Source organism: Gracilinanus agilis, chromosome 5, assembly GCF_016433145.1.
Source record: "Gracilinanus agilis isolate LMUSP501 chromosome 5, AgileGrace, whole genome shotgun sequence".
In the NCBI taxonomy this organism is placed as follows: domain Eukaryota; kingdom Metazoa; phylum Chordata; class Mammalia; order Didelphimorphia; family Didelphidae; genus Gracilinanus; species Gracilinanus agilis.
In genome coordinates, this window is record NC_058134.1 from 156,365,295 (window position 1) to 156,388,730 (window position 23,436).

Genomic DNA, 23,436 nt, shown 5'->3' on the forward strand with positions numbered 1-23,436 from the left:
CCTATTCAGATTTGATTTACTGTTATTTTGTGTATGCATATAATGGTTAAAGTTGTAAGTTTTTTCTTGTTACAAACATTTCTTTTGAACAGCATATTCTAAATTGGTTGTTTGAAATAGTGTGTGTATTTCTGTGACAGAATACACGACATCAATTAGCAATATGAAATGATATTTAATTTTATTTTTGTCACTGAAGATGCTCTAGGCTAAATGAAAGTTATTCAAGTCCAGGAAGGATTTTGTAATTGGCAGTTTGGTTTTAAAATGACTAGATAACTTGTTTATGTGTTTAGTCCTTTAGTTTATTGTTGCAAAGAAAACTCTAATAGACAAGTAAAGAGCAGTAATGTTCCAGAGCTACAGAACTAGTTTATCCCTCTAGAGTGAAATATAAGAATTAGAAGGGTTGCAGATTATCCATAAGAACCTGGGTGGTGGTAATGAATGCTGTATTTGATTTCTCCTGACATCTTAAGGATGCCAGCATAGGACCCAGCTATCCACCTGCACTTGCTGTATGATCATCCCATTTTCTTTGTTCATGCATTTCTCCGGTGATATATTCTACTCTAATTCTTTTAGGTTTTTTATAGGTTGCACCCTGCTCATACTGGCCATGTCTCCATTGCTCTTATTGTGATACTCATTTTTAACTCTTCACAGACTATAATATGCTATATGGCAAGACTCATAGCTAATACACTTGCTAAAAACACCTGATCATTTTAGGCCTATTTTGCTTTAATTTGCTTTCATGTGTATTCTGTTACTCTAGCCCTCTTCACCTCCATTTTCATTGTGCTATATTCTGCTAGTACTGCTGTTCTTATATCATGTCACAATCTGGACATGTATTTTAACAGCTTTTCCTATATCTCATTTTCCTAAGACAGTCTTACCTCTGTCATTTAGGATTAGTTAATCCTTAACTGTCACAGAATTGTTTTCAACCTTCTGTTCGTTTTTCTATTAGCCAGAGCATCTATCATATGTAATTGTCTTATTCAAAAGTCCCTGATAATTTGTGTTGTTTTAAAGTAAAATAAATAAAAGGAATAGGCAATAACTGCTTAATCAGAAAATGTCTAACAGTCATAGTTTGTACTAGAACCAAATGCAATTAGAATATCTCCAAATAGTTTGTAATTTTCATAGAATAATAAAATTTGAAGTAAGAGGTACATTGGGGATCATGAGATCTAGTCTGCTCATTTGAGAAATAAGGAAACATGATCTTGGAGATAACAAGCCAGGTCTCATAACCAAGGTTAGTGGTTTTATTATTTTTTTTTAACTATTTTGTGCTGCCAACTAATTGGCAGACTTTCCAAATACGATATAAAGATTATTCAGAACAAATTCATTATGTGACCATATTATAGAGTATCCTGTAAAAAATGGTGATAGAATTAAGGTCCCAAAGGCTATTGTTTTTAGGTGAAGAATATGTGTGTGTGTGTGTGTGTGTGTGTGTGTGTGTGTGTGTGTGTGTGTGTGTGTATATAAAGCATAAAACTATAGGATATCCCATTTTCTTTGTGAAAATAACATGATGTTTAGTTCTAAAATTATGTGATTTTTCTTGGTTGGAACCATCACCAAATAAATTTATTAGTAGTAAGATCAGACTTTTTTCAGTTTCATTTTCTTATTTTTAAAAATTGCAAGTAGAACACTTGTGTTGGAAGACATTTTCTTTAAATTAACTACTTTGATATCACCAACTCTGTTTACTCCTTTAGTAAATTGCATTAGATAGGCTAGCAGGGAGAGTTAGGCAATGAAGGTTGAGGACTACCTCTAAAAAATCAATATAATTGTGTGTCTAGCAAAGCTATGAGTAGGTCAGAAAGCAAGGTCAGATCTATCTGACTAAAAGTGGATTTATTGATGTTTTCTGTTTTCATCTCAGTCTTTTTTGGAATTATTCCTCTGACCTTTCATTCCTGCTATCCAATGAACAAATGAAAACTATTAGGCAGAATTTTGGCAGTATATATGATATTTCACAGCTCCCTTGTCCCACTTTGTCTATAAAGGGAATGAGGTGTTATTTTTTTCAATCTCTTTTTTTCTAGGACCATTTGTTATCAAAGGGATCGTAGTTCTAGAACTGGAAGGGACCCCAGAGGCCTCCATTCCAAAGTCCTCATTTGAGAGATGAGAAAACTGATGCTCCAAGGAGGTTGTGATTTTCACCAATACATGGTAGTCAGTAAGCAGCAGAAGCAGAATTTGAATACAAATTCTGATTCCAGAGAACAAATGTGGTGTTCAGCTTTTAGGGTTTTTTTTTCCTCTTCATTTCCTACTAGTTGCATTGCTTCATTTTTCACTCCTTAAACATCATGTTTCCCCCAGGGTAAGCTCATTACCAAAAATTTCATTGCGGGAATTGTTTCAGCTTTGGTATCTCTATACCTCTTCTGTATGCCTCTGATTCTGGGGTCAGGATGAAAGAGCTCCTCCCAAAGCTTCCCTTCAGAATATCTAGCCAGCTCTTCATTTCCCACCAGCTACTTTGCTTGGTTTTGAGCTCCTAGAGCTTAGGGTTATCCTTTGGCAGCTGCTTTCTCTTCATTCTTCCTATTCAGCTTCCTTTTGTGTGTTGTCTTTCCTCATTAGTTTGGAAGCTGCTTGAATGCAGAGTCTTTTTCTTATTTGAATCCACAATGAGTTGCTGGCACATAGTTACTTAATAAGCATTTATTGACTATTCTTTTCATTTATATTATAGTGGCTATTATGTATATTATGGTTTTGTTTTACTCACCATCTCTTTACACAATTCATTTCTTGTTTCTCTGAATTCTTTTGTTTTTCTGGTGCAATAAATAATTTTTTATCCTTATACTATTTATTATAATGTAGTGTCCATTTTACAAAACATTTGTATTCCAAAAGTTTGTTGGAATTTTGGACCGTTACCTAAAAATGTGTTCATAGGATCATAGATTTAAAGCTGGAAGGACTTTAGAAGCCATCAAATCTAATCCCCTTATTTTATAGAAAAAGAAACTGAGACCCAGTGAGGTTAAGTGATTTGGTGAAATTTGAATTCAAGTGTTCTGACTCTGAAGGCCAGCCCTTTATGTACAATTCCATGCTGCCTTGGTGAAACACACACACACACACACACACACACACCACACATACACCCCTTAACTTTATATAAAATATATAGTCATTAGTGGCAGGGGAAGGAGAAGTGAACATATAGTTTTAATAATGAAATTCTTATCATTTATCAAGTAACAAAATTCTATTATATAAGTACCTTTGTAATACCTAATTCTCTGTATAAAAATACCATAATTATAAATATTAACATTTAATTCTCAAAATATTACTTTTATAAGCATTAGTTAGTGAGATAGATATAGACATTGATATATAAACATGTGTGACATTCTATGATACTTGAAGGATCTATAACTTTTAGTAGAATTGCTGGAGCCATCTTCCTGAAGCCAGTCTAGAGATGAGATTCTCTCAGAAGTTAACTTGCTAGACTGGGCCTTGGATAGTAGGCTGAACTGAGGCTTTCACTAGGCCATATTTTTAAGTTTTCCAGCTTGATAAAACTGTTAAAGTCTATAGTCTGCTGGCATAGTTATTGAAAATTCAGGTCACCTTCAAGCTACAAAGAATCATCAGAACGGTACTATAGCTGAGCATTATCTCTCTCTCTCTCTCTCTCTCTCTCTCTCTCTCTCTCTCTCTCTCTCTCTTTTTTTTTTTTTTTTGGAACAAAGTAGAAATAAAGAAAGAACAGCACTTGCAGACCTCAAATTATACTATAGTATGGTGCTATTGTTTAATCTCTGGCATTCTGAGTCCTTGGTAACCTGGTCTCCTCCTGCCTCCCAATTTTTCTGACAGCTTCCTCTCCCTCTCCATACCCTTCCACCCTCACCCCAGCTCCCATTATAGTGAAAGGAGAAGAAGTGGAATGAATATTTAGGAGTTTAATAGAAAAAGAGAGGAGACACACTGGACAATAGCTTAGGGTCCTGGGAAGCCTCTGGCAAGCATGTAAGAACAGGTACTCAGAGCCCTGTCTGTGGGCATGCCTGTTGTCACCCCCGCACAGTTCCCTACTAGAAAACCAGAGGGATGTGGATGTGGGTTGGGCTGCTTCCCTCCCCTTCTCCACAGGCACCCCTCTAAAAGATTTGCCAACACTGGTTTAGGGTCTAGTGAAGGATTATGTCAGAATGGAAAGCACTTCCTTATATTTGTATGCAGCAAGGAAGGAGCCAGTAGATTGTCTGAGGGATGAGAAAGAGAGGGATGATAATGGGGTCAATTTCCCATTGGAGACTTGTTGGGGATGGGATCATTATACTTGTAAAGCAGTTGACTTTGATGAGGACTATCTCTTCATCAGAGATTGGAGTAGGGCAGTGATAGGCAACCTTTTGAGCTTGGTGTGTCCAAAAAACCAAGCATAACTTGGGTGGTGGGTCACTTAGAAAAAAACTGTAATTTCGCAATATTTATAGTTTAAATAACAAAAATGTATAATTGTAATATAATAAACCAAAATAGGTAAATTAACATAGGTAGAATTGTCATCTATAGTGCACAGAGTGTCTACATTACAGCTGTGAAGATTAAAATTAAAATGCAAAATACTAAATATTATATTTTTAAATATTTTATTAATAATAAACTAACAAAAGAGACTAACTAAAAGGTACTAAGCAGCTCACTCCCAGGAACCAAAGAGAAAGAGGGAGGAGTTACAGTCAACTATAAAACAATAAGGCAACCATGCAAATGTGGAGGCTCAGGAGAGAGTAAAGGGAATTTGGGGAAAACTAAGGACTTGTGGGGGATGAAGACCAAGGTTCAAAATTTCCATTTATACACAGCAAATGTTTTATCCTCGGCATGCGGCCTCATACCTCTCTGATCTGTGTCATTGGCTGACATGCGTGTCATAAGTTTGCCATCAAATTCCTAGATTTTTTTTTTCAGTCAAGTAAAAGTTTTCAAAATGGGGAAAAGGGTATGATCTGGAAGATTTGAGAAGAGAAGGTTTAGAACTGTTTTTGTGAGAATTGATACAAAATCAATTAACAAGGAGAGAAAGTCTTGTCTTACTTCAGTGAGGACCCAGTAGAGACCAGATAATATAAAACTGTAATGGGCATAATCAGCCCAGTTGTTGACACTTTTTCCAGCTCTCTTCATCAAACCTTTGAGTAGGAGTGGAAGAGATAGGTGATGGGAGTAATAACCCTGGGTTGGTATTTTGGTGGGTATAAGGACAGAATAGGATAAAACCATAATTATCTCTTAGTGTTGAGGGATAGAATGTGGAACTTTTAGAGCTGAAAAGAATATTTAAATTGAGATATTATGGTTAAGTAAGTTTTTAGGTAATAGAATTAAAAATGTTTGGGATTATTTCTGAAATTTGTTACACATTTCCCTGCCATAATAAACATTATGAACAATATAGTTTAATATTTGATTGATAATGTAAGTATATCAATGAGTACCAGTTACATTACTTTGTTATACAGTGAAATCCTCAGATTATAATGAAATGTTATATTACTGACTGGTTCCAGACTACTATATAAGCCTCTGTTCTGATTCTCCAATTCTTCCTCTCTTTCTCTATACCTATTGTTTGCCATGCTCTATTTTCATCAAATAACAGCATTGATAGAGTATCAGCCACTGTACTAAGAATTAATTATCTTATTTGATTTTCATAACAGCCTTGGGATGTAGGTGCTGTCTTTATCCCCAATTTATAATTAAGGAAACTGAGATAGACAGATTAAGTGACTTGGCTTGATCACACAATTAGTAAGTGTCTGAAGTCATGTTTGAACTTGGATCTTGTTGACTTCCAAGTCCATTGCTCTATACATTATGTCACACCTAAGAGATATTAAAAAGGAGTAGGTGCTATTTATACCATAATTTCTCTATGCTGATGTGATGTCATTTTCTGAATTATATAGTTGGTACACATTTTTTAATCGCTTACTTTGTACCAGTCATTGTGCTAAGTGCTAGGGTTACAAAGAGACAAAAACAATATATGCTTTCAAGGAGTTCACGTTCCATCAGGTTCAAGATCCTACTTAGTTGTTAACTCTTAAATGAAACTTTTTTTGGCTCCTTCATACCTAAAATTTTGCCTGGACTTTTTCCTCTGCCATTCTCCAAGATATCAGTGATATTTGTATATGTAAACTCCCATCCCCTTATAATTAGATGATGACCTCCTTGAGAGCAAAGTCTGTAGTATCCATCTTTGAATCCCTTTTGCCTAATCTAGTGCCTTGAAAGAAATAATAACAGTAATACATACAACGTTCCACTAATAATTTAAGGTTTGTAAAGTTTTTTACATAACTTTATCTCATTTGAATGATTGAAAGCATTTATTAAGCCCTTATGTGTGAAGTGCTAGGATTAAATAGAAAAATAAGACAGTCCTTGTTTTCAAGGAGCTCACATTTTAATGGGGGAGATAACACATTTAGGGAGGTTTCAGTACAACTCTTTAAGATAGGTATTATTCCCATTTTACTGTTGAGGAAACTGAGGCTGAGAGAAGTAAAGTGACTTGCCTAGAGAATGTTTTTCTCACATTAATCATGTGAAGAATAGACATGGCAATAGGGCTATCAGTCCACTATTCCACGTGACTTTAATAGATATTTGTTTACATTGAATCTCATAACCATATTACCAGTTTCTTACCCCAATAACTTTCAAAGGACTGAAGTTTCCTTAGAAGGCACTGATCAGCTATGCAGCTTCCAAGTAGCCTGAAAGCCTAGATTTGTCATATGTCATTCCCTAGGATTCTAGCTGTGTCCTAACACAGTGTAGTAGTGCAGTAGCCAATGAACGGAATGTACTGAGAAGATATGGGTGAGGCATTTCTTGCTCATTTTTGTAAGTGAAAATGCCTTCACAGTTCACATCACTGTTGCTGTGCTCCTTCACTTCCCTAGAAGCTGATTTAATTCTATTCCTCTATAGGCCTTGCATTATATTGCTTTGTGCTTAAAGAATTATCCAGTAAAAATTCTGCTTCTCATATGCTGTCAATGATTGTGTTTCCAAAGACGTTTAAATAGACTGACTATATTCAGGAGCAAAGGGGGCAGAAACACAATTGTATTTTTCTGGAAAAATGTACCTTCTTTGAATCAGCCGTACTTACTTCTTTTATTGTCTAATAAAGTATGTAATTGGGATTTTTATGTGCTTTACTACCGACTCAGAAATAATTAACTAGTTTATCAGAAAAGAAACCTTTAGGGATACGTTAGGCCAATGCAAGTAAAGGACTTGTAGTATAATTGTTTATAATTATGACCCAGAGATATTAATTCAGAAAAGTAATGTTCACTGCAATATATAAGGAATCTCTGTTTGTACCTTTAAAAACCCCCAAAATTTCACAAGTGACATCAAAGCATATATCACTTTAAAGCCAACAGTTATAAAATCTTCAGTAGACAACCAAATAAATATGCAAAAATAAAAATCTTCCATAGAACTCATCATTTAATAGTTTTAGAACCAAACAAATTGGTGAAATCAGTAGTCAAGATGTGCATTTTTTTCTCTAACCCTTTTTGGTTGGAGTTCTGATAAATTTTTATTTTGTTTTCTTTGCTTATGTCTTATTTAGAAAGATAAACTTGGCATATTCTTGAAGTATTTGTTTTCTGTAACTTTTTAACATGAACAGTTTTTGTTTTTTCCACAGATAAAATCAAAGAAAAAATTAAAGAGAGAGACAAAGAGAAGCAAAAAGAAAAAAAGAAGCATAAAGTAATAAATGAAATAAAGAAAGAGAACGGAGAAGTCAAATTATTACCGAAAGGTAAGTCCTCAGAGGATAATTTTATGTGATGTATATTATTGCTTAATTTTAGTTGTATAAATAATAAATGTATGTTTTTCTTGGAGGTTAATTTTAATAATGATTTAACAAAATGGTCAGAAATGTATGATTTTGATGTACTATTGATGGAATTAATACTCTATATTACAACTTTTTATCATTTCTAATGTTTTGAAATGTCATTTAGGAGAACAATTAAAGAAGACTAATGTATAAATAACTCACTTCAGAAGGAGTTTCAGTTTTCTAAGAGGAGAAATGTTACCACTTTTAAAAACTATATTTCAGATTTTGAGAGTTTTGATATTTTACATGGTAGAAGACAACACATGAGAATAGTAGAATTCCTTTTGTGACAAGCAGAATGACATTTTATAAAATAGCATACCCTCTTTAGTTTCCTGTTAGAAATGTCCATGTCAGGCAAATTCAGGAGATAAAATTTTCTCCTTCCTCCCTTCTTCTCTTCCTCCCTTCCTCCTTTCCTACCTCCCTACTTCCCAACCTCCCTCCCTTTTTAAACTTACTAGGAAGTGTCTGAGATCATATTTGAACACAGGACCTCTTGACTCTTGATTTGGTGCTTTATTTACCATGCCATCAAGTTGCCTCTTTCTTGTTTTATTCTTGTCACATTCAGGAATACTAATTCTTGAGGTCTCTTATATTGATCAGTTTTCAAGTTGTGATTAAATTTTATTTTGGAGGGTAATATTTATAAAAAGAAATTAAAAATTTTTTTCTGGGATACTAGCTACTGTTTTGGCAAAATCTGTTGCTGTAATAATAAAAATCTGAGAAATTCATAAGCTTTTATATTAGTTGAAAACATGTTGAATTTTTATGTCTGGCTAAATAAAAATTACTTACAATTTTGGATAAGCATTTAAAGGAGGAACAGAGCAAATTTCTATATACATACATTCAAACAGAAGTAATGGGTCAGTTTAGACTGTTTAAAACATAAAGAAACAGATTTTCTCACTTACATTTTCCTTTTTCTCATATATCCATATGATCTTCTCCATATTTTGTGCAAGCCCTCTATTTTCTCCTCTCCATAACCTCTTATCTAAGATTTAGTCTAAAAGTTACAGAAGTCAGGAGTAACTTTGGCTGATTCTTTTGTTAGCTCTTCTTTGCCTGTGTGTTTTGTCTAAATAGATTATAACCTAAAGTAGGAGCTCTGGTACACTTTTAAAAAACAAATTAATTTTTCAGTTATATGTTGAAACAAATTTTGACCATTGTTTTCTGACATTTTAGGATTTAAATTTTCTCCCTTTCCTATCTCCCTGGAGTGGCAAATAATCTGATATAGGTTTGTCCATATTTCTGTATTGCTCATGCCATGACAAAAGACACATATCCAATAAAAAAACTCATGAAGGAAATAAAGTGGAAGATGACATGCTTTGATCTGCAATCAGACTCTAACAATTCCTTGTTTGGCTGCAGATAGCATTTTTCATCATGGTTCCTTTTTGGATATCTTGGGAACTTGCTTTGCCAGTAATGTTTTAGACTTTCTTTGTGTACTTTTAACTATGTCAAATCTGATCTGACATCAGCTAATGATAGAGTTTATATCACTTTAAATGATTATTTTTAGCCTACTGGCTTAAATAATTATTCTCTAATTCACCCACATAAACTCATGGCAGTATAAATTTTGTGAAGTCAGTTCAGTTAGCAAAGCATTTATTAATTGCTCATTATATACAAGACATTGTGCTAAGTGCTGGTGATATAAAGAAATGCAAAAATGTCTCTAAGATCTCAAGAATATAGATTTTAGAGTTAGAAAGGACCTTAGAAGTTGTTTAGTCCAACTCCTTCATTTTCTTGTTGAGGAATTGAGGTCAAAAGAGGTTAAATGACTTACCAGGGCCACGATTAGAGTCTAAAAGCTGGATTTGAGACTAGTTCTTATTTGAAATTTAATTTTTAAGTTAATTTTTTCCTCCTGCCCTTCCCCCATCTCTGTAGGGCATCCACTTCCTTTCCCCATACACCCCCCGCATTGAGAAAATAAGAAAATGAAAACCTGTTTCCATCACATATAATCAAGCAAAACAAATTCCTCCATTGGCCATCCCCAACAAAAATTATATTTAAGTCTGCACTCTGGGTTGGTCTCTATCTGGAGATTGGTAGCGTGTTTCATCATTACATTTTACTCAGAGAGACAGCATAAACTTAAATTGCTGTATGGCCTTAGAGGGGAAAGACATTAACAGTTGAAGGGGATCAGGAAAGGTTTTCTGCAGGAGGTAGTGTTTGAGCTGAGTGTTGAAGGAAACTAGTGATTATCAGAGGTAGAATGAGGAAGGGAATATATTCCAGTCCTGGGAGTGAGCTATTGAAAAGGCATGTCATTCACTGGGAGATCATACATAACATGTGAGGAATAGCAAGTGAACCACTGACAGGGTCATAGACTATATAAAGGAAAGTAAAATGTAAAAAAGACTGGCAAGAAAGGGGCCAGACTGTTAATGTTTTTAAATGCTAAATAAAGGAGTTTATATTTGATTCTGCAAGTAATTGGGAACTGTTGGAATTTATTGAGTAGGGAGTGAGTTGGTCAGACTTACACGTTAGGGAAACTACTTTGGCAGTTATACTATGCATATCCTTGATTGTTAAATTGGAAACAGTAGTAAGATAATGTTCAGAAGATGATGTTTGAAATGAGGTAATTAATTTTTTTAAAAAACCTGAAATAGATTCGAGACTTAAATGTTGATAGTTAAATTTTCTTCAGATGTGGACTTCTTAGCCAGGAAGAAAAGAAGAAAGTTGTTAGCTTTCAGTGAAGGGCTGCTATTGAAACATAATGAAGATTGTAAAATCATTAGGAATAATAACTTGTTTCTAATATTTGTGTTCTGTAGTAGTTTGTTATCCATGTTAAGAATGAATTTGTGGTATGTCTAATGCCAGTTATAGCAACTATTAAAAATAACCATTATGTTTTATTTTTAATAATTCTCCCATCCTTCCCAATGGAAAGATGCTTATGAAATAAATGAAATTATCATTCTTTAGCTGCAGAAAAAATTGTCCGTATTTATTTTCAAAGCAAGAAATAGTAAATTAATATTTCTGAAGTTAATTTGCAGTCAGAGATATTGCAGTTGGGGATAAGTCTTATTGTCTGTATGTTAAGTAATACCTAGGGCAGTTACTTTTTAAAACCTTGTGTATTTTTCCCTTTCTTTTCCCCTTTATCATAGTGATTTCTTCCTCTTCCTTTTCCCCTTTACTGATATATCCACTTTTATTAATAGAATAAAGAATAAAATATAAATATAAATAATAAATAAATATAAATAATAAAAATATATTTGTTTATAAATATATTTATAAATAGAATAAAGAATAAAAAGGAATAAAGAATGCCACCTGAGTGCTGACTTATTAAGACTAAAATGATTGCTGATCCTGTCCTACACAAATTCTTTTTTTTCTAGAAACCATGTAAAATCCTATGTAACTAATTTATAGTAACAAAAGATTAATACAGTAGAAATAAATTTATAATAAGTACATGATATATATTTTATTCTCTGTCTCTCTTACCCTTTCTCTCTCCTTCTTCCCCTCCCTCTCTCAACTCCCCCGCCTCCCCAATTTTCTTTCCTCTCTGGCAAAAAGTCAATAATATGGTTTATGGGAGGCAGGGATAGCATAGTAGACAGATTGAGACTCTTGAAATCATGAGACCTCAAATACTCAGATCCTATTCATATTGAGATCATTTAACCTCTCAGAGCTTCAAACTCCTCATCTGGAAATTATACTATTATTATTATACTAGCTCACAAACCATAAAGACCCATGTAAATTTTGAAGTATTGTCAATGAGCCAACAAGCATATATTAAGCCCTTATACTGAGTAATTGAGCATTGTGCCAAACTCTGGGGAAAGAAAGGCAAAAATGTGACTCCCCTGCCCCTAAGGAGCGTACATTCTAATAAGGGAGACAACATTCCAAAAAACGTAAAAAAAGAAATGTTATATTATCAATGGAAAGTAATATTGGAGGGAAGGCATTAGCACCTGGGATTATTGATAAGGGTCTTTCATAGAAGGGAGCATTTGAACTATCTTTTTTATTTTTAATTTTTTCCCCTGGTTACATGATTCTTATTGTCTTCCTCCCCTCTTCCCTCCCCCTTCCCAGAGCTGATAAGCAATTTCACTGAGTTATACATATATTATCACCCAAATCCAATTTCCATATTATTCATTTTTGTAATAGAGCAATCTTTTAAAACCAAAACCCCAAATCATATACCCATATAAACAAGTGATGAATCTTGTTTTCTTCTGGTTTTCTGCTCCCACAATTCTTTCTCTAGATGTGGATAGGTTTCTTATAAGTCCTTCAAGAGTGTCCTGGATCATTGCATTGCTTTTAGTAGCAAAGTCAATCACATATGATCTTCTTACAGTGTTTCAGTTTCTGTGTACAATGTTCTCCTGGTTCTGCTTATTTCACTCCATATCGGTTCATGTAGAACTTTCCATTTCTTATAGAAATTAAGCAGTTCATCATTCCTTATAGCACAACAGTATTCTATCACCATCAAAATTTTTTTCAGTCATTCCCCAATCAAGGGATACCCTCTCATCTCATTTTCCATTTATTTTACCACCACAAAAAGTGCAGCTACAAATATTTTTTGTACAAACAAAACCTTTTCCATTTTTGAAAAAATCTCTGGGATACAAACCTAGGAGTAGTATTGCTGGATCAAAAGACATGCATTCTTTTAAAGCCCTTTGGACATAATTCCAAATGACCTCCCAGAATGGTTGAATCAATTCACAACTCCATCAGCAGTGTATTAGTGTCCCAATTTTGCAACATCCCCTCCAACATTTATTGTTTTCTTTTATTGTCATATTTGCCACTCTGCTAGTTATAAGATAGTACCTTAGAGTTGTTTTGATTTGCATTTCTCTAATTAGGAGAGATTTAGAACACTTTTTCATATGATTATTGATAGTTTTGATTTCTTCATCTGAAAACTGCCTATTCATATCCCTTGCCCATTTATCAATTGGGGAATTATTTTATTTCTTATAAATTTGACTTAATTCTTTGTATATTTGAGAAATTAGACCTTTGTCAGAGAATTTTGTTAAAATCTTTTCCCAGTTTGTTGCTTCCCTTCTGATTTTGGTTGCATTGGTTTTGTTTGTATTTGAACTAAGTCTTGAAAGATGCGGGAGAAGTCAGCAGGTAGTGATGATGAGGGAGACTATTCAAGGAATGGAGAGCATCCAGTGAAAATCTAGAAATGGAGTATCCTGTGTGAGGAATAGCAAAAAAGGTTAGTGAGGCTGATTCATGGAAATGAGAGTAAAGTGTAAGAATCCTGGAAATAGAGGAAGAGGTCAGGTTGTGAAAGGCTTTAAAAGGCAAAAAGATGATGTTTTATTCAATCCTGGAGGTAATAAGTAGCCACTGAAATTTATTGGGCAGACTTGGAAGTTAACTTGGTCAATGTGTGCTTTAGCTGAGAGATGGACTAGAATGGGGAAAGACAAACACAGGGAGACTAACTAGCAGGCTACTTGCAAGAGTGTAAATCTAAGGCCTTTTAAGTTGACAGAAGGGTCAGATTGTATATTGAGTTGGCTGTGAATGAGGAATCAAGGATGACATCAAGTTTGTAAGCCTGTGGGACTGGAAAGTTGGTGGTACCTTTGCAAAAAAATAGTCTGGAAAAAAGGGAAGGTTTGGGGAGAAAAATGAATTTTATTTTAGATGTGTTGAGTTTGAGATATCTATTCTACATCCCAATAGTATGAAAGAGCTAAAAAAAAAATAATTTGATTGATAATGACTAAATCAAACCTGATTTACTTAATAATTTTAGGATCAGATATGAAATTAGATCTCTCTTTTCCTGGATAACCTTCCTCTTTCAGTTGTCAATCCAAAAGACATACCAGTGATTTTGAGAAATTCATCTAAGATAATTGTTCATATTTTGTCCAAGTATCTGTGCGACTCTCCTAAACAAGAATCATAGATGTGCTTTTGAACTTTTACCTTTCCTGAGTCCTCAGTTACTTACATAGTCCTAATCTTTCTAATATGTTATAGAGACTGGTATCTGTTAGGACTTAAAGGGAAAGGAATTCTAGATATGATTGACTCTGGATTTACAGTGGAGAACTTTTGGTTTTCAGAATAATATATTTGGAAAGATTTCTGTTTAATGTACATGATGAAGCTTTTAGAAATGACTATTGAGAGGGCAGCTTGGGTGGCTTAGTGAATTGAGAGCCAGGCCTAGAGAAGTGAGGTCCTAGATTCAAATGTGGCCTCAGGCACTTTCTAGCTGTGTGACCCTGGACAAGTCACTTAATCCCCATTGCCTAGCCCTTACTGCTCTTCTGCCTTAGAACCAATACACAATATTAATTCTAAGATGGAAGGTAAGGGTTTGAAAAAAAAAGGGAAAAGAATGAAATGAATTGACTGAAAATTATTATGCAGTTTAATTTTAAGGTGGGGTAATTTAAAGAACTTTGCAATAAATTCATCTTTGTGGAGGTAATTTATTTTTACTTGTACCTTTTCCCATTTTTACATACATATAGTTCCATGCATATTTCATGAGAAAGTAAATGAATAAAAGAGAGTTCATGTAAAACTGTAGAAGAAAACATCTATGATTTTAAAGTGGAAATTATCCCTTAAAGGGTAATTTGAAGGCAGAAATTGCATTTTACCTGTGTGCCTTTGTTATAATCCTTAGCATAAAATGGGTTGGGAGGGATATACCTCTTTAAGATATTTAAGCATTTTTTGGTAAAAAAATTATAAGTTTGCTTGTTTTTTTGTGTTTTTTTTTTCAGTGTTATAGGGTTTGTGAGTTTGCATTTAAGAATACATAATTAAGATTATTGCAGTATCCTAAAAAATTGGTGAATTAGAGTGTGCTTGATAGTTTTGATATCTGAATTTCACATTGATAAGACATTATATATTCATCTGAAGATTTGAATTCTCAAGGTTTTTATATGTTATCTAAATTTTAAACCAAACTTATAATGAAGTTTAGGTTTCATGATTTGCCCTGAGCAATTTTAAAAATATTTCACTCATTCTATCACTACTTTCAAATTTTCTTGACTTTTTTTTTTTGTGAGGGTGGAATTTATCATTATATTCTTAGGCGTGTGCTTATTTTTCTTTATTTTGTTATAACTTTAAAAAAATTCACAATTATTTGTTGGTTTTCTTTATCCATGTTGATCTTGAAGTATTCACCAGATTTCAGACATTTTTATGCTTAAAGTGACTTGTCATGATCATTTTGAAAACCATTATTTAAGTGCCTATATGTATTTTTATAGATCTAGGTCTACATTACATTTCCTTTGTTATTGTGTAAAGTGAGACAACAGGGAATTTATAGTCTAAGAAATGTTAAGAATTGTCTAAGAATAGTTAGGGAAAGCTTTTTCTTCATTGCCTCTTCTAGCATCACTTTTTTAGGGAGGAGGGGGCAACATGTTCTTTAGTAATTTATTAAATAAAACTTTTTGTTTATCCTTGATTGACTTAAGAATATAGCTAAATAGTTCTACTAGTTTGTTTTGTTTCTCTTTTCTCTACCACTCCAGTAAAATAAATTTTACATAAGACTAGAAAGTAAAAGATAAAGAACAGAAAAATAATTTTACCTGTTTATTCTACCTCTAAAAATTGTGGCGATTGAAGATTTTTTTGCGTGTGTTCCTGAGTTAAAGATATACATTTATGTTGGAGAACTTCAGTTAAATGTGAGAAAAAAGGATAAGGGAAAAAATTCTATTTGTGATTGTGTAGGTTTTTTTACTCAGTAAATCTTTATGTGTCTATTACAGATACTGTACTCAACAGTGTAGGAATACAGAGACATGGTCACTGACATTAAGAAGCTTGTAAAATTTGTAGAATAAAACTGCAATAAGTTTCATTTGATTGGCATAGGTAGTATTTAAATGGGATGGATTTTTGGAAGAAGGGGAAATTATTTTTCGGGTCAGGAAAGCTTTTATGGAGGAATTCTAGTTTGAGCTGGGACTTAAATGCTGGGTGGAATCTTGAAGGGTAGAGATAAAGGAGGGAAGAGCATCCTAGGTAGAAGTAAGGGCCTCACTAGAGAGAGAAAAGATTTAACATTTCTTCAGGTAATGCTGAATATTGCCAGTTACTTAAGACCATAGGCTCAGTTTAGGGAGGTAGTAGAGTTAAAGCAAGACATTTTGAGCCTGAATAATAGGAACTCTTGATTGCCAGTTTAGGAGTTTATTCATTATTTGGTAGGCAAGGAGAATCAATTCATTTTTTGATGAGGAGAATGACATAATCTACATCAAGAAAATTTTTCTGGCAGCTCTCTGCGCAAGATAGATAGGAATGAGGGGGGGTGTCAAGATTACTAGTTTCAGAGATTTTTGTAGTAGTCCAGGTATGGAGAGAGCATGGACTAAACAGTGTAGGAAGAAATCATGAATTGTAGGCTAAACAGATTTATTGGAAAGTCACTTAATTGTTAAGCCTCAAGTTTCCTCATTTTCATGTTCTGTCATTCCTAATTGCAGTTGGTGGGATTGGGGTGGGGCACAAGTTTGAGTCTAAAGGCGGTTTTCCAACTTTCAATAATGGATGTTTTTCTACACAGCATTGGTGTTGATATTATTTTTAAAAGTTATCTTTTATATTTATATATTTTTTCTTTTGATTTTATATTATTAGTGTTTTTTCATATTTTTGACCTAAGGTGTGATATTTAAACTTTTTATACATACAAGGTGTCTCAAAAGTATTAGTGCACTCAGGGTTAGTGTTAGTGGGCTTAAAAAAGCACTAAGACTTTTCAGACACTCCGTTTATTAAGTTATAAATGCTGTGAAAATTAATCCCCAATACAAAGTACAATCAAAATAAACCTGCCTTTTTAAAAAATTAAAATGCTTTACCTAAGGTGTGGGATTTTAGCAGTTAAAATAAGGAGTTTCAAAACAAATTTTTCCCAACAGGTGGGAAGGACAAACCAAAAACAAATGCAGAAGATTTACAAATTAAAAAGGTAAAGAAGAAAAAGAAAAAGAAACACAAAGAGAGTGAAAAAAGGAAGCGTCCAAAAATGTATAGCAAATCTATTCAGACCATCTGCTCAGGATTGCTTTCTGATGTTGAAGATCGAGAAGCCAAAGGCATCATAGATGATCATCTTGAGAATTATATTGGAAAGAATTTGGATACCAAGAAGGACTTTGAGTCTAAGATACCAGAGAACAGTGAGTTTCCATTTGTCTCATTAAAGGAACCGAGAGTTCAAAATAAAATGAAAAGGTTGGACACTTTGGAGTTCAAACAGCTCATTCATATTGAGCACCAGCCTAATGGAGGTGCATCAGTTATCCATGCCTACAGTAATGAACTCTCCCACTTGTCTCCTGTGGAGATGGAGAGGTTTGCAGAAGAGTTTGTGGGTCTGGTTTTTAGTGAAAATGAAAACTCTGCAGCTTACTATGTAATGGGTATTGTTCATGGGGCAGCTACATATTTACCTGACTTTTTAGACTACTTTTCATTTAATTTCCCCAATTCACCAGTGAAAATGGAGATATTAGGAAAGAAAGATATAGAGACAACGACTATGTCCAATTTTCATGCTCAGGTAAGAGGTTTTTTTTTTTTAATAACTAACTGGTATTTCATAAAGATTTTTGTTCCTTTTTGAGTTATTAACTGTTTTCTCTATAGTTATAAAATGTAAGGTAAGAATGAAGAGTTTAGAAGAATGTTAGGAGTAAACTATTTTCTAAGCCTAGATAGATAGCACAAAGTGTTTTTAAAATTATAGTTTTTAGGCATTATTTCAGAATTTTTCCTTAAAGATAATTAACAAAACCTTCATAAAGTCAAATAAATCTTTTGCAGGCTGCATCTGTGGCCACTAAAGAAAGAACTTAGGGGCAACATAAATAATAGTCATTGAGCGTGTACTTTAAAAAAACAATTTGAATTTACTAATGCATTTTCCCAGGCCACAGTATTTATTTTTTCTTATTTGCCTAAAACTCAATTTTTCATCTACTACCCTCTACATAAAATTGTTTTAGCCTTTTAAAATCTATTATAGCTATCTTAACTACATATATACTTGTGTATCGATATTTGAATTAGAATCATTATGTAATAGACTCGAAAGGAAACATGTAGATCCACTGCATTGTCTCTATTTTGCAGATGAGAAAACTGAGACTTAGAGGGGGTTACATCTGTTGACCTCAGAGGACACCACATGAGTTACATAAATAGAACCAATACTAGAACCTTGGTCTTCTTGCTAACAATTCAGGGTTCTTTCTATAAATCTAAATTATTGCAACTAATTTTCACATCATTGTACTGAGGTGTGTTGTTTTTTGTTTTTTTTTTAAAGAGCTATTTTAGATGAATTTACAATATTTATAAATTGCTAACCAAATGCATGGTATTATGTTGAGTGATCAGGAAACAAAAATGAAACGGACCTTGTGAAAAAGGAATTTACACTCTGTTGAAGGATTTTAATCTATAAATCAAGGAAATTTAAGGAAGGATTTGGGAGATTGAATATAAGCTTTTGAGGATGGAGGTGGAAACATTTGAATTGAGTCAAAAAAAAAACCCCAAAGATTGAAGATTAGAAGAATGAGACAGGAAAAATTTCTTCTTGAGAGTGAGGTGGAAGATGAATTGGAAAACTTAGGGAACTATTTGGCTGAAATATAGGAGTTGGAAAGGAGGTAGAAGTTTTAAAGAGTTTCTTCTAGAAACAAGAAGGCAAGCCTTCTCTTGGAGAAGATTTTTTAATAGGAAGTGACATGGTCATTCTTGTGATATTTGATTATTTAGGCAGCTGTATGGAGGATAAATGTGGAAAGTGTAGATTAGAAGTAAGGAAACCAATTAGGAGTCTATTACAGGAGTCCAGGTAAGAGGAAAACTAGGATTATGGGCATATGAATGAAAAATATGATGTGAGAGATGTAGAAATTAAATTAAGAAAATATGGCAGTTGATTTGGGGGATGAGAAAAAGGGAAGAGTTAGTTGGCTCTGGGGTAACAAACCTGGGTAACTAGAAGGATGGTCATGGCTTCTACAGGAATAGAGATTTGGGGGCGGGGCAGTGGTTTGGGTGGGAAGATGTAATTTTTTTGGGATATGTTGACTTTGGAATTTAATGAGTCATCTAGATTGAGATGGTTAGCCAGAAAACAATTGAGAGTTCATCATAGAAATTGAGACTGGATAGATGGGTTTGGAAGTTATCTTCATACAATTAGACCCATGAGAGAGTTTGAGATCACTAAGGGGGAGGTATGTAAAGAAAGAAGAGAAGATGACAGAAACTTGATAGATGATAACCTAAAAGGAGTATGTGAAGCAATAAACCGAACAATAGAAGAACTGGTGTTACAGAAGCCAAGTAAAAGGAGTATGTTTTTAGGAAGAGTGATTGATCTTGTTAAAGTGAATCAATAAATCAAGGAGGAGAAGTTCTTAGAAAAGCCCCCCAGATTTATTAATTTAGGCATTATTGGCCAAAATTTTTTGAAAGAGCAGTTATAATGGAGTACTGAAATCAGAAACTATATCTCAAGGGGAAATAAATAACTAAATGGTGAGAGAGCAGAGGCATCAAGTATAGTGATTCTTAGTAGGAGCTTGGCAGTGAAAGGGAAGAGAGGTAAGTATAAAAGCATAGTTTTTATATAGCATAGCATGGGGTGGTCTCATCAATTAAAATATTTTTGAGGATAAGAAAGCTTGGTACTAAGGAGACAGTGAATAGAGAGAAAATGAAAAGGGAAAAAAAAAAGGACAAATCCCCTGAAGAAATAGAACTTAGGAGTGATTTCTTTGGTAGATACAACAGAAAATGTAAAGGGTATTAAATATTAAAGGATAAAAGGAGAGTGAAATGGATGGCCTTTGGAGTTCCTGGTAAAAAAGGAAATTGTGTCTGATGCTGAAATAATAAGGTGTGACCCTGAGAGAAGAAAGGGGCATTTTGGAATGGGGTTAAGGGGAAGGAAAGAGGTAGAGGGGAAAGGGAGAAAGTAGATAATATGAATTTGTAGTGAACTCAGTTGCATAATTTGTTTTAGTGCACAGTAGTTGAATAGTAGAAAATGGATACCAGCTGCTGAGATTTTTTTTTTTATCTTGGGTATATAGAAGCAAAAATAATAGTATACAATGGTGTCTTGATAAACGAGCACCTTAAGTCACGAGCAATTTGAGATATGAGCAGTCAGGATCCAGATTTTTGCTTCAAATCAGGAGCGGATATTTGAATCACGAGCTGCTACCCTCCACTCCTGCTCAACGTTCAGTTTCACAAGTTACACAAAGCTGTCTTGTTTAATTCAGTGTTTATCTGGCCATGCAAGCATCTGTGTTGAATTCTTTATTTTTATCTTTATTATCACTTTTTTGGGCAAATTTCTTAACTTTTAACCATGGGTCCTGATGATGGAGGAATTGAAGGAGTTACAGCAGCAGCATAAGGAGGTTTTGCAGGAAATTAGTGAGGAGGAGCCGGAGGTGGATGAGGTAATCAGTACAAGTGAGATTAAGGAAATGTTGAGGCCAAAATTCAATGAAGAAAATGATAAGTAAAGTAAAAAAATAGCAATTAAGTTTAGCAGTAAAGTTACATATCATAAGTAATGTGTAAAGTCAATTTTGCATTTATATAGCTTTATGTGTGTAGAGAGTAAGTTATGTTAAGTGATAGCCCATTCCGCCAGCATCTTCGCCTGACTTTGAAGGTAAAAAGCATTTTGTAAGCAAGTTTATTTCTTTACATTTTTTCTTATTATCTATATATTTATTTATTTGTTATTTATAAAGTACATTTTCATATTTAAAAGCCTATAAAAACGTGTGCTTTTGGGGGGCTAGAACACATTAATTGCATTTCCATTAATTTAAATGGGGAAAATTGATTTGACACAGGAGCAAATTGAGTTACGAGGTTGGCCTTGGAACTAATTAAACTCTTGTGTCAAGGTACTACTGTATAGTGAATCAGTTAGAAAAAGTTTTTCATAGAAGCTATTTTCATATTCCTGTGGATAAAGTAATCCATGAATTTTCTCATGTATATGATGCAATAGTCTTTACTTCATATTCAAATAGTTGAATGATAATCACATAATATAAAGGGATCCAATGCTGGGGATTATGAAGTAGAAATTACCTTTCAAATTCCTTTCATGCCTCAAACATTTAAAAGTTCAATGCCCCTTTCTCCTGATCCCAATTAGTTTTTTTGTGGGGTAGTGGAGGGAGGACAACTCATGCAGAACCACTTACCAAAAGATAAATTGGTTGCTGTCCCTATTAGATCTGCCACAAATCTATAACCATCCCTTCCTGAAAAAAATTTGTCTGGTTATCTCTTTAACCTATCTTACTTTTGAGTATATTTTTGTATTTGGAGAGAAATTCAGAAAATGGATTTTTAAAACTATTGATGATAAATTAATGTTATTTTTTCAGGTGCCAGTTTTAGTTTATTTCTTTGACATTTCATGTTTCCTGAAATAGGTAATATAAAATTTTAAAGTGTGCTAATACCTGGAGATAAAAAAAGAAAATTTCTGATAGTCTCAGCCTTTGTTTTATCTCAGATTAGAAGGAGGTGTAACTTATATGTGTACATACACATGCACACACACACACACACACACATACATACATACATACCTACACCCTGTACCTCCTCTTCAAGGGTTACTCCCTTACCTTAGCTATGCCTTAAAAGAGAATAGTTAATAAAATACAACATTTTAATTCCTCCGGCATTTTGATCTCTTGATGCTGTACTGTTTTGCCATTTGCTTTATCACAAAGAGCGCTTGCCTTTTCTCTTCTCTCATCTCAGCTGCTTAGAAAAGACCCTTTAAATAAAAGTTACCTCCTCACACTCTTGCCTTGAGTCAAAGAAAGCTCAAATTTGAATACCAGTTAGAGAATAATAATGTCATTATGTTTTTATCAAAGAGTGTGGAACAGGGAATAATTTGAATTTGCAGAATATCAGATGTTTATACTTGGATAAAAGTATAGTAAAGCCTGGTTTATCCCTGCAAATACTTTGCTTAGGGTTTTGTGCCATGTAACTTTGTAATTATATCTGAGATCTGAGTGTCTTTCTCTCACACCTAAGGATGTGTTCCATTTGAATTTTTTAAATCTTTCTACCTTTGAACTTTTGTGTTACATTTCTTGGTCAATCTGAATATGAGTATGCATTAAAATGCATTCTGAATTTAAACATAAATGTTTTGGGAGTGTCTAGAAAGATATCCCTGAAATTTGTAAAATAATAGGTGGTTTTAAATATATATATGTATTTTTAAAAATAAGACTGGCAAAAGAGCATAGATTATCAGATTCTAAACTGAAAACATTTTGACAAAAGTCTATTTGAGAAAAGACAGGTGTGAGTTTTTATACAGTTTCATTAACCCTAAGCTTAATATTTTCTAGGTATAATCTTTAATCATCTTCAATTTCAGTTTACAAAATGAGAATTTGTTCAGCTTGTTTAGTCATTGCCACCTCTGTTAGTCATTATGCAAAAGAAAAGAGATGATTAGTACTATATTTCTCAGTTCCATTTGATCCCTTATCACAATAATAAATTGCTATTTGTCAGAAATTATGCCTTACTTTTTGTTGTGATATGATTTTTTAAAAGCATCTTTATATAATTTTGGTGCTATTCAGAGGTGCATCTTAGTCTGCAAACCTTTGGCCTCTTTCATTTCTTGGTACCGAACTTTTAATTCCAATATAATTTTTCCTGTCTTCTCTTTTTAAGTACATGGTGACTTTAAATTTCTTAGAAATTCCATTCCTCTTCTGCAATAAATACTGGTATATAATTCTCTTTTTAAAACTACTTTTAATTATCTTTACATTGGTTTATTTACTTATGATTATTGTGACAAGATAAAATAGCCACTCCCAGGAAATATTTCTTATTGCCTTGAACCACATGATGAGGAAGGAAGGCAACACACATTTAACACCTTAAATTTTATAAAATGCTTTTCTTACAACAATCATAGGTATTATGAATAGTATTAACTCCTTTTGATAGGTGAGGAAACTGAGGCCTAGAGAGGTTAACCAAACATCTCTTACCACATTTCTACTATACCACTCTATTACTTACTTATCTATATTTATAAATAAAAATTATTTAGTAATTTATCTACAAATAATTTATCTTTTTTATTTCTCCTTCTCAGGAAAACTTTTGGATTGACCTTATGATAAGCTATGCCTACTTTTTCTGATGTTTTCATTTATAGTAAGAATGTTAATAAGGATATATAACTCTTCTAATAATAATGTAGTCATTGAGCAAAAAATATGATTAGGGTACCAATATTTAAATCAATTTTTAAATGGTTTAAGAACTATGGGATTCTTAGAATCCTTTGATCCTTT

General features: G+C 33.4%; 1 protein-coding gene across 1 annotated transcript in view; it reads left to right on the forward strand.

The window, feature by feature from the left end:
- The window catches only part of RSBN1L (round spermatid basic protein 1 like), a 97,052-nt gene that overhangs the window by 37,351 nt on the left and 36,265 nt on the right, over positions 1–23,436 (forward strand). Inside the window, exons 2-3 of the mRNA XM_044678175.1 lie at positions 7,757–7,873; positions 16,951–17,594. Of these exons, the coding sequence (XP_044534110.1) occupies positions 7,757–7,873; positions 16,951–17,594 (761 nt within the window). The remainder of the gene's footprint in view (positions 1–7,756; positions 7,874–16,950; positions 17,595–23,436) is intronic.